Source organism: Colius striatus, chromosome Z, assembly GCF_028858725.1.
Source record: "Colius striatus isolate bColStr4 chromosome Z, bColStr4.1.hap1, whole genome shotgun sequence".
Lineage (NCBI taxonomy): Eukaryota > Metazoa > Chordata > Aves > Coliiformes > Coliidae > Colius > Colius striatus.
Genome location: NC_084790.1, coordinates 41,855,021 through 41,867,640, shown reverse-complemented (window position 1 = coordinate 41,867,640; position 12,620 = coordinate 41,855,021). Strand labels below are relative to the sequence as shown.

Genomic DNA, 12,620 nt, shown 5'->3' with positions numbered 1-12,620 from the left:
CTGAAAAATAAATAAGAAACTGATATTTGAGACAAGGTTCAAAGTAAAACTTTCAAAAGGCTTATAGTGCAGGTGTCATATCCTCAGCAATAGCTGTATCACTTTCCAGTCCATCTCCTGATGCACAGCACTGCTTCCTACTCTAGACATGCCAGCATGCATTTACCTATTTCATGCTGTTTTGACTGAACTGTGTCCTAAGTAGCTTAGAGTTCTATGTATGTATGCTATTTATTTATATATACTAGCCTTCTATATATATAAATATAAACATTCTACAGATTCTTTTTCCAGGTCAGCAAAGCTTGTGCCTGGTGAGATTATACTAAGAGGAAAATAAGGTAACCAGTGAAGAAATGTTCCCATTCACCTGTGATCCTCAAAAGTAAGGCCTTATATGGGAGCCTGTTCATATGGCCTACATAATTTCTTGCTCTCTAGAGTAGTCAGTGTGTTACCCCAGCAACTTCAGCCATTTCCCAAAGCACTAACCTTGATACAGATCCAATAACTCCTTGAACTAATCAAAACAGTGAGCATCTTGAAAATATTTCTCAGACGGGATTTCTAAGTACATGATGAGGAGATGAGAACTTCTCTCTCCTCAGAATATGCCTTTATTTACATTTTTTACTATTTTGAAAACATAATATTTTTGGAATTAAGCACTATCCGATCTTCCTTATTTGCCTATCACAATTGTCCAATTGTTTAGTAGGCAATTTTAGCAAGCCTGGCTCTCAACAACTCTCACTGAATCACACAGATATTAAATTAATTAGGTGAGATGTATTTAAGTTCTAATGTATTGTTTTGTTGTTCTTTTCTTTTTCCTTTCTTATATTGTTTTTAGCTTAAATAGTATAAGCTAATCAAATACAATACTGGATAAACTCCCCCACTCAGCTTTTTTGGTATACTGCTGAATCACACCTACTCTCAACTGGTCATTTGCTACATTAGCTACCATTAGCCATGAAACCTTGAGTTAAAGATGAAATATCAGGCAGGTAGGTGAAGGACAAAGTGTGGTAACAGGATCAAGTGTTGTCTCGTAGACTGGATGTATGAAAGTTTTTTTGCAGAAATATTACTCACCCTATATGAAATATTCTTGGGGGCTGATGGGGGGTGGGGGGCACAAATAGGCCAGCTCTTCATAACTGGAATGAAATTCGATGGTATTTTGAATTTGGGGCATCCCTTTTTTCTATTGTAGCTAGCAACAAGACAAGGGGTAATGGGATAAAGCTGGAACACAAAAAGTTACATATAAATATAAGAAAAAGCTATTTCACTGGGAGAGTGAGGGAGCAATGGAACAGGCTGCCCAGAGGGGTTGTGGAGTCTCCTTTCGTGGAGGTCTTCAAGACCTGCCTGGACATGTTCCTATGCGACCTGATCTAGGTGAAGCTGCTTCTGCAGGGGAGTTGGACTAGATGATCTCTAAAGGTCCCTTCCAACCTGGTTATCATTCTATGATTCTATATTAGAGCAGGATCTTAAAAGACACATATTGCTCTATAGATACACTTGGTAATGGTTCTTTGCTGAGAGTTATAAGAATATTTCCAAATCCTGGAACTTTTAACATCAAAAAGGCCAGAGACCATGAATTAATTTTGGCAAATACCTCCAAATAATGTAAAAAAACAACTCTAGTTTTCAAAGTTCCTGAGAGTCATGAAACCTACATCACCAATACTACCAGAACTCTTTTTTCCTGACTGATAGGGCAGAGGGAAGTTTCAGCTGAACCCTATAAGTTTTGAGAAGTAATTGCATCTGTTGTGGCGTAGTGTAAAATGGATGAGGTCAGAGTAACAGGCTCTTGGCAGTGAGATTTTATGAACTGGCAAACAAGAAACTAAGGTAATGGCTATTAATTTGGACCAAGAGATGAGAATATTCAGTGAGGCTTGTGTATACAATTCCCCAAAAGGAAAGTAAATTAATTATGTCTCCCAGACTACATCTACTATTATAAAATTGCAAAACTTCAAATATCTTTCAGGGAAAACTGAGGAGATCCTTTTTTTCAACTTATCCTTTCTGACAATATGAACAGCCTCTGTAATATAAGACGATATGAAGAAATTTTCACTAATGTGATATGTCATATGTAATACTGAACCAGATATGTGAAGGCTTGCAAAAAATATTAACTTTCGGTATCAAGTCAAACTGAACCATAACTGAGAAGCTGAAAGTGAACAGAAAGCATGTGAAGGGGATGGACAATGTTTGCCAAGATAGTTGGCCCAATAGAACTAAATGTGCAATCCACTTGGAATCTTTATGCTCCCTCTCCCATTTCTTTGAAATTCTCTAGAAGGTGCAACATTCAGTGAGCCCTTGAGAAATATCTGTCCTTTCTGAGAAGCCCTATAACATGGAGAAAATGAGAACGGTAGAAGGGTAAGTGCATGCTACAGCAAAAGCAGTAAAAAAGCACAATGCCTGACTGTACTAGAGTCAGACAGAGATGTACCTGAGGGTCTTTTACTCTTCTTTCAAAAAGAAAAGTCCAGTATTTCTGGAGTGTCAGCCCTCAGTGTAATTAAAACATGAAGATACCTCCCTTTATCATCTGCTTTAACATCCAGTTGGGGTGTCAAAACAATGGCATCAGCAAGTTGTTACTACAACTTCTTTAACACTTTAATCTTTATGACTCCTCATTCCTACAAGGCTCAAACCACACCCACTGCATGAATCTTTGAACCATGAAGTGTTCCGGCTGCAATGAATTACAATCCAGTTCTGTGCAAATGATACATAATACCACACTCCTTGCTGTGAGAAAGTAATCCTAGTTCTTTTTTAATTTCAGTGAAGAGCGAATTAAAACAAGTAAACATAAAAGAATTAGATTTTTTTCCCCCGATTTTCATTAAAATACTCCTATGGAAAATGTCCAGCAAAGTCTATTCATCACATATATACAGAGTACGATGTTTGATAAGCACTTCCCTATGACTAGACAGGATGTTGGTGCTAAGAGAATTGTGATTCATCATCAAAGTATTTCTGATAACTAACAGTTAAGTAATTGCATGGTTTGCAATCTTTTCTAGAAGTTAACTGTGATAGAAAAGCTGTAATTTTGTCTTTTAGGAAGTTTTGATACAAATGTTTACTAGGCTTTAAGGAAGACAATGTGAATCATTTACAACTATGCAAAATGATTACTGGGATCACAGGAGTAAATGGTATGGAATAAAATCACTGGATAGGCAGAATGGGGAGATGAAAGAATGTGTCAACTTTTATGCATTCAGTGCAGTGAAAACAAATCTGTGTCAGGAAGCCATACAGTCCTCTGAAAAGCTTTCAAATGCGGCTGTAAGTACAGTCCATACAATTAAAGGCAATGTTTTCTGTATTCTGTCTGTATTATGACCATATTCAAGCTTTCATTGACATTATGCTGTGTAAAAATGCATATTTCTTCAATACCTTTCTGTTGACAGGTAGATGGATTTGTTTTTAGGTACTGAGATACCATTATAATATTCTTATATCAAGGAAAACCAAACAAACTACAAGGGAGGCTTGCTAGACTTTATTTTATTTTTTTAAAATCAATAAAACACATGGAATAGTTTTACAGGAAAAAGAAAATACTGTGCAGAATATTGTGATTTCCTTAAAATGACACAAATTCCCTATTATTCTTGTTAAGTGGTATAATTAACAATGGTACATTCTGATTCTCTGGCTCTGCTTTTATTTTTTAATGGAGTCATCATCTTATACAACAGTTAGTTCAAGATATTAAAACAATCAGACTATGGGAATTTCATGACTGTGACCCTAACTCCAGCCTCTTGGTGCCGAGTGAGAGGAAACTCCTTGGCTCCAGTTGCAGATGGATTCCCCTGACTCAAGCTCTGCAGAAGAGGAACATTACACTCAAAATGATTCAGCACAGGATACATACTGAAGGGCTCAGGTAAGGGGTCAGGAGAGGTGAGTTGTCTGTAGCCAGGGCTCATATCCAGACCTAGAGTGACACCAGGTAAGCATAGGAACATAAGCAGCAGCCCAGGGAGACTGCTCTAATGTGGATGCTGTTTCCTAAGTCTTCTAAAATTACATATGGGATCAAAAACCTAGAGAACAGCTTCCAACTGAAGCAGGAGTGATGGTTTAAAGCCCTTGCTCCTTTCCAGGGAAGTTCTATGCTACAGAAATTGAACTTGTATTTTCATTCCCTCTACAATAGCTACTTCAAAGCTGAAGTTAGTAATGGAGCTGGGCCAAACTCCCTCTGTTGCTTAAGCTCCAGTTATACATCAATCTTTTTTTTTTTTTTTTCAATTTTGAACACACTTTTACTTGAATGAGAAAATGTTTAGCTTGTTAGTTATTAGAATAATTTTCCAATGCTAAACTGCCTTTTTACAGGATTTAAAAAGATTACATGCTGTTCTGATATTCTTTGTGCCTGCTGAACAGTCACAAATTTCAGTGAGATGCTCCTGATGTTGGCAATATTGCTTTCAGTAGGCTTTGCTGTTGTATTTAGTGAAAAGCAGTAAAATACTGCTCTTGTAGTGCAGTGTGGAAAGACTCTTACAGACAAAAATAGTGATTTTACTCATTTAGCCTGTCCAAGAATAATGTGCTATATCCCCTTTAACATATTTAAATAGATATTATAATTGTAAACCTGATAATAAGACAAATGTGAAAAGACAGAAAGCATCACGAGAAAGAGGAAAGCAGTGTGGTTATATGGAAGCTTATTACTGTTTTTACAATGCAAAAGCAAGTCTAAAAAGAACGGAACACTGATCTCAACCATACTTTGTATTGATAAAATACTTAGGTATTTTTGCACAGTCTTTATCTATGGAAATAGACTGTTCTGTTGATTTGCTTTTTTCAGTTATGATGATACTTTAAAATAAAACACAAAGTGTCATCAGAAAAGCAAAATCAGCCTATCACATCTAAAAAGTGAAACACTTAAACAAAATAAAAGTATGCTGTGTAAAAATGATGTGTGGCTTGCACAACTTGTGAGTAATTTTATGAAGACAGGAAAAATGACCTGAACTGGCTGAATAATAATAAATACAAGCATTTCCTCTGCTACTGCAGACTTTCTATGTGAATGTAGGTGAGTCACGATTCCTTCACGATTCTGTTCATTTACAAAACCATATTAGGATAACAGCACTGATATGCCTTTACGGAGATACTATAAGGAAAAAAGGTTACAATTCTAAGGCATTCAGATGCTATGGTTACAAATGCCATTAAAATCTTTCAAACAAACTGGCAAAATCATACATTTTTTTTTAAGATAAAACCTGTCTCTCACAGGAGACTGAAAATGTATCTGAAAATCTCAATTTATCTTCACTGTTCAACAAATGAATTTTTGCCTTCCTTCAAGGACTATTTAACTGTCATGAGGAGTGAAGCAGGGATTCTATCCACAGCTCCTCTATATCATTGCTTTGCTTCCATTCAACTCTTCCTTCTGTGCTCAGGACCAGGGCAGCTGCCCCCACAGCCCTTCAGACTCCATGGTGCAGTGTGAAGCGTGCAGACATGCACAGCAAGGGAGTTGGTGGACTCGATGGCTCTCCCAGGCTCCACACAGCACAGCCACCCACAGTGTTCTCACAGAGGGCTTTGCCCTCCCCTCTGAGTCATGCTGCTACCTTCAGCAGACTGTTGTTATGAAATAACCACCTCTCCCACAGACACAGGGAGAAATTGCAAACACTTTCAAACATTGTCTTACTTTCTGCATTCACATAAGACTCAGTGTTTCCCAATAACTACTCTCTCTAATTTAGGAACTAAAAGAAGGGACATAAATGGACTTAAGAGTGACAGCATCTTTCAAACAATAAAGCACCTTCTGGCACACTTTCAGTGTTGTACTTGCCAGCATGTTAAACCCAATCTACAGTCTCTTCTTAAGGAAAGTCTTTATAAAATATATTACTGCCTTTTAAGCTATCATTATAAAGCCAGTGCTAAGTTAAAATCTTGTAAAAAACTGCAATGATTTCCACCACCCCCCCCCCGCCCCAGTGGTGTCAAGAGGAGGAACAAACTTTCCTGGCTTCTTTGGCAAGGAGCTTTTCTGCAAAGAAGCACACATTACAGAATTTAGTACATCTCCACAACATTTTATGAACTATTGGCAATCCACACTGAGTTGTCTCTGCTGAGACAATGACACATTTTGCCAGCATAGCTCTATTTTCTTGTGTTAATTTTGTGTGGCTGTAAGCAATATAGGAAGCTCTCAAGGACAAGGCACGGCCAAAGAGAGAGATCCTTGTGAAAGGAAGGCAAGTGCATGCAAGAAAGGAGGAAACTGAATAGTCTAAACAGAAAGAAAATAATTTCTTAAAGAAATCTTTTGCTATCTACATTTCAGTGTATTCTCATAGAAACTTTTAAACTTTGACACAAAATAAACATAATTCATTAAGTGCTTCTTTAGTATGCAAATTCATCACTTCCTAAACTAATACGTAACAAAGATTAGGTGCAACTTAGAATACTAAAAGAAGTTTGCCAGTGCTACATTTCCTATGTGTGCTCTTTTGTTAATCATCATCTTGTACACTTTAAACTCATTGGATTAAATTGCTACACAATAAATTTACAGTGACAGTTTACCAAGCACCCTCCGGGCTACTCCAAGATACAGCAAGAGTCAAACTTTCAGGGTACCGCTAAACATTTTTTGCATAAATATGGACATTTCAATTTGCAGATATAATTGTGTCCCTGTTTACTTGAATACAGTGTGCAGTATGATGGGCTTGAATGTTTTGTGCATACATTTTTAGGCCTGCCGAAGATCTGTTTCAAGCTCAAACAGTTATGTAATTTAACATATGGCACACTTGACCATAATAATCTCTTTCTTGGAGTATCCTGGGTTCAGCAGGACACACTAAAAAGAGCAGAAAGATAACTCCAAGGTATTTCAGTAATTTTCACCCAAGAGTCTGCAGGTACTTCTATCTTCTGAATTGTCATTAAGTCAGCTACCATACAGTGTCTGGTGCATTCTCAAAGTTTGCATCTTCTGCTTCATGAACAGCTCTGCTTTCACAGAAAATACATAAGGAGGACATTCTTAAAGTAATGTTTTTCCATTTTGAAAATCATAAAGTGATAAAAAAGACTGGGATTGCTACATTATGCAAATTGTTGCATAATTTGGAATGAAAAAGGATTCCTCATACATAGGTATACAAAAATATGATTATCCATTTTCCATATTAAAAACCGCTAGAATATTTGAACTCAGTTACTCTCAAAAAATGAGTAATGTTTGAAAGTATGTCCTTGAGGATCACAAGGCTGTTTAATCTTCCTTTGCATCAAGCTTGTGTGCTTGATTTGCTTCTTGTTGCTCTGCTTGGATTTTTTAATGCACCAGAGTTTAGAAAATGTTGTGACGACTGCATCTAAGTTTATAACTTTACAGTAACATTTTTGAAGCAGACCTGAGCTACAAATTTCTGCTTTTTTTTTTCTTCATTTCTTCATTTTCTTCTTTAGTGGTCTCTTGAAAAAGCCGGCCTGCAGAAAACAAAAAAAAAAAAGTGACTAAGAACTGATCAAAGTTTACAACCCATACTGGTAGTATTTATGTGACAGTTCTTACTGCTGTTTGCTTCCAGTACAGTAAAAAGTAATTTAATATTTTATCACTGAAGTACATTGTTTTTCCTGGAATGGAAAAACTAAGAGATATGTCATGAAAGATGACAGTAAATATATAAATGGAGTGATTGCTGAATCATTGTTATGCTTACATAATGTCAAAGACAAAAATGCTTAGTAACATTTGTTACTCAATTGAATAAGTTAATATTTTATCTTATAGGTGGAAAACTTTTCAAGAGATTGTGCATGTTGCAATGTATAAACTGTGAACTTCTAATGCAAGTAGGAACCAAATATTTAGCTGGAAGACGAGTGCCCACTTGTGGCAGTACCTACACCACAGGCCTAGTATCTCTTGCTCATAGAGAAAACTTGATTACCACAGCTCACAGCCAAAGCTTATTCAAAAAACCCTCTTAAACCCCCCTTAATTGTACTAAAATTTCTCAAGTAACATTAGTGTCTGTGAGGTTTTAGTTATGCGAAGGACACAACAGAGAATTTAAGCATATTTGTTTATTCTCACAGACAAAGAATGTGCAGCTTACCTTCCACAAAGCAAATATAAGCAATGCAAGAATCAAGAGTCCAGCGAAGATACTCAGGAGGATAACCCATAATGGGACTGTACCTGGTGGGAGCTCTTTGGAAATCTTAATCATGGTCTGCAAAGTGTTCAGAATGTAAGCAATAAATAACTTGTCCTTCTAAAAGATCAATGCAGTGGCATTACTTTTGTCAATATGCAGTGATTTTCCAGGGTCCCACTTCATTCTAAGTACAGGAGTTTGCAGAAGGGATTTGAGAAAACAATTTAAAATATTTACTTAATGTGAAGGTTGTCCCTGCTGTAAGTCAGTATAAGGGATATATGACCAAACCCCTGAGCAATTGAAGTGTATGTTAGTGAGTTTCTTTAGTGTCCTCTTTGTCACCTGATGCCTGCCTCATTGAAAAGTGTCAGTGACTAAAAAGCTTCTAAACCAATTGAACAAAATAGGTGTAAAAGGCTGCAGAGATACTAACGTATTTTAAATTGATGTAGTGGTTTTGCCTGGGCCAGGTTTTTCGGTAGCAGGGGGGCTAACGAGTTGGCTTCTTTAAACAAAAAGAGCTGCCAGAAGCTTCCTCTGCAGCTGACAGGGTTAGGGTCAGTAAATTTTAAGCTGGACCCTGCACCTGACCCAGGCCTGGCCAATTAGTGACGGAAGTAATGTCTCTGTGAATAACATATACAAGAAGGAGAAGAAGTTGCTGCACAGTTGCAAAACTGCAGCAGCAACAGGGAGGGAGAATGTGAAAACATCTCTGCAGACACCAAGGCCAGTGGAGAAGGAGGGGGAGGAGGGTGCTTAGGCACTGAAAACAACCCCCTGTGATATGTGGTGAGGACCATGGTGAAGCAGGTTGTCCCTCTGCAGTCCATGGAGGACCACTGGGAAGCAGGGACCCACTCGCAGCCTGTAGAGGAGGCCACGCTGGAGTGGGTGGATGACTGAGGGAAGTTGTGACTCTGTAAGAAGTTCATCCTGAAGCAGTTCCTGGCAGGACCTGGGAGTTTGTGGGGGAGGTGTCCACGCTGGAGGAGGTTTGCTGTCAGGACTCGTGATCCCATGAGGGACTCAGGCTGGAGCAGTCTGTCCCTGAAGGACTGTTCTCCTGGTGGATGACCCATGCTGGGCATTGTGTGAGGAGCTGCCCCTGTGGGAGGTCCCATGATGGAGCAGTTCATGTGGAGCTGCAGCCCATGGGAAGAATCCACATTGGAGAAGTTCATGATGGACTGTCTCCTGTGGGAGGGACCCACAGTGTAGCAGTGGGAAGTGTGAGGAGGCTTCCTCCTGAGGAGAAGCAGTGACAAAGTCCATCTGTAACTAACTGACTGCAACCCCCATCCCGCGTCCCCTGCACCGCTGTGGGGAAAGGAAAGGGAGTCCTGGAAGAGGAGGGGTGGGGGGAGGTGTTTTTAAGATGGTTTTATTTCTCATCTCCCTGCTCTTATTGTTTCTTTAATAAATCAAACCTTTTCCTCCCCAAGTTGAGTCTATTTTGCCCATGACACTTAGCTCACAAGACATTTGTTATATTTCTCTCTCTCTCTCCTGTCTAGTTTAGGAGAGGGGGTGATTTTATGACTAGGTGGATATCAGGCTAAATCACCACAATTGAGCATATCTGATGTAAACTAAACTGAAATAGGGACTATTCACATTTAAATTAATGTGACCAAATAGGACTTAAAATTATTTTAACTTAAGAATTTCTTACAGACACTTTATAGTTCAAAAGAGGATTGAGGAGCTGAACATTAAACATTTAACTTGAAATTACATCTTTAAAAAAGTTAATTCTGAAATTCCTTGGTTTGTGAAGGCAGCTCTCATAATCTGAAAGCCTCTAAGCTGTGTTTTCACTTCTGTATTGAATTTTAATATTACCAGAGAATAACACAGAATGGTAGGGATTGGAAGGGACCTCTACAGATCCAGGTCCACCACAGTCAGGTTAGATAGGAATGTGTTCAGATGGTTATTGAAAACTGCTGGAAAAGAAGATTCCATAGCCTCCCTTAGCAGTCTGTGCTAGGGCTCCCTCACCCTTACAGGAAAGCTTTTCCTCATGTTGAACTTCCTGTGTTCCAGCTTGTGCCTGTTACTCCTTGTCCTGTCACTGGGTGCTACAGAAAAAAGACCCATCCCATTCTCTGATACGGGTATTAAGTGTTGATAGGACTTCCCCCCTCAGTTTTCTCTTTCCCAGGATAAACAGCCCCAGTTTTCACAGCCTTTCCTCATAAGGAAGATGCTCCAGTCCCCTGATCATCTTGGTGGCCCTGTGCTGGACTCTCTCCAGAAGTTCCCTGTCTGTCTTGAGCTGGGGAGCCCAAAACTGTACACAGTATTCCAGGACAGAATAGAGGGGGAGGAGAACCTTTCTTAAAAGAAGAAAACCTTAAGAAATCCCTTAAAAGAAATGCTGGGGTATAATACTAGCTATTACCTGTAATATGTTTCCAAAAATATTTTGCACAAGATGTAAGTCACACTGAATATTACTTTGCTCTTAATTTTGAGGGCATTAACAGTAATAACAACACAAACAAAGGTCTTATTGTAAGACTTTTGGTTAAAAATATGCATTGTAGTAAATAAACTCCTGCACACAGAAGTTACTGTAGAAAAGCAATGCATTAACCACTATAAATATCTTGGAATAAAGAGTATTGAAGGATAAATAACAACTCCAAAAATTTATTCCTCTTTATGCCTGACACTACTTTGTTACAAACTTTCTTACCTAAGAAAATAACAAGAAACTTCTTTAAAAAAATAGCCTGATTAAAAAAAAATATACTGGGGAACAAAGTGGAAACAAATAAAAAAATAACTAAATAATAAAGAAAATACAATGCATAAAGTAAAATCACTTCTAAATGACAAAGGACATTTTTTAAAATACTGTTAGTTCATTAAAAGAATTTCATTGATGCAGCAGACAGAAATACTTTAGACAGTAGTTCTCACCTAGGTACACTGCTGGGTAATGGGATTTTGGTATCATTTGAATTGTGACATTTGTACTGTCACATAAAAACTTTTTTATTTAGAGTAAGGTAATACATTATGACAGGTAACCACCAGTTCACTAGTAATGAATGAAAACAAACGATTCAGTAGCACAATAAATCCTATAAAAAGTAAGTCTATGAATTATCATGGTTTTACCTCCAGTTTTTGATGGTCATTTCTCAAAATCAGCGATGAGTTCTCACTCCTAAGTAATGCTTTCACAACAAGGGTTAAGCTGTGGATACTTGCCTGCAAGAAGCCAGAAACGGCTGTGGTTTATACTTACGCATTTTGAAGTAGAAACTAGAGAGGTAGAAACAAGAGGAGTGAAAGCAAAACTTAATGCTAAAGTTCTGGGAGATGCTGAAAGATGTGAAAGTCAGTGAAATTGCTCACGTGTGCCATCTTCAGCACATGCGTTCACGTCACTGTTTTCAAAACAGTATTGCAGCTTTGCAAAAGAAGAGAGCAGAGATTTCAAAGAAATAGTAATTAATCCTGGAATACTACTGTGGCCACAGGGACAGATTCATGCTTTCTAAAGTTTTGCTGTATCTCCCTTCCTGTCCTGTTACTTTCCAGGGAAAAACAAAGAGAGAAAACAGGAACTCAGTATCAGAAATGTATCAGCTGAGATAAATGGCTCACAGCCTGGTCATTGTTGTAACTATCAAGATAATATTGAGGTGTGGTTTGAGATGAACTCTCTCTGTTGTTTTTGATCAAAAGATCTTTTCTAGACTTGAGAAATTTTTCCAAGTAGAAATCTACTAAAAATTATATGCTTCTATGTACCCCTCTTTACATCTGCTGAATTAGAATTTGTGGATGCATAAGCAGATATTAAAAAAAGGGACCATCAATACAGAATACACAAGAGGTGTCTTCTTACCATGTTTTGAAATTCCTGCTAAGTTCTTAAGTACTCATTTTAAGAATAATGAAATGTATGTAATTTAGTTTTGAGTAAATTTTAAAACAGTAAGAGAAAAAACTTCAGATACTAGGGGACTGTGGAGACTTAAGAAAATGAAAGGTATAATTTAAAACATTTGAAACATTGGCTTAAGTTTCTCAAATCTGAGAGTATTGTTAATACAAATGGGATTTACTTACTTTTATGATGGTAGGTTTCCACACTCTTAAAGAAACATTCACTTGATATATGTCTGATGGGACCAGAGCACAGTTAATGGATGCACAGCTGTATGTATCACAGTCCTGTTTAAAAGGCACTAACATGAATTAATAGGAAGTTTTTTTGCATTACTAAAATACTGGTAAAGTATTGCATCTACAAATGATAGATTTGCTATGGCATTCATACTAAACTGATACTAATAACTGGCGCTTTTTATGCAAAAATTACAATGCAGTACATACGAGTTGAGATAT

The 12,620-nt window shown here is 37.7% G+C and overlaps 1 protein-coding gene across 1 annotated transcript in view; it reads right to left on the bottom strand.

Annotated features, from left to right (window-relative positions):
- Positions 1 to 3,550: 3,550 nt before the first annotated feature.
- The window catches only part of ITGA1 (integrin subunit alpha 1), an 81,944-nt gene continuing 72,874 nt past the window's right edge, over positions 3,551 to 12,620 (bottom strand). Inside the window, exons 27-30 of the mRNA XM_062017452.1 lie at positions 12,342 to 12,446; positions 11,382 to 11,474; positions 8,205 to 8,321; positions 3,551 to 7,569 (exon numbers count right to left, since the gene is read on the bottom strand). Of these exons, the coding sequence (XP_061873436.1) occupies positions 7,525 to 7,569; positions 8,205 to 8,321; positions 11,382 to 11,474; positions 12,342 to 12,446 (360 nt within the window). The 3' untranslated portion in view covers positions 3,551 to 7,524. The remainder of the gene's footprint in view (positions 7,570 to 8,204; positions 8,322 to 11,381; positions 11,475 to 12,341; positions 12,447 to 12,620) is intronic.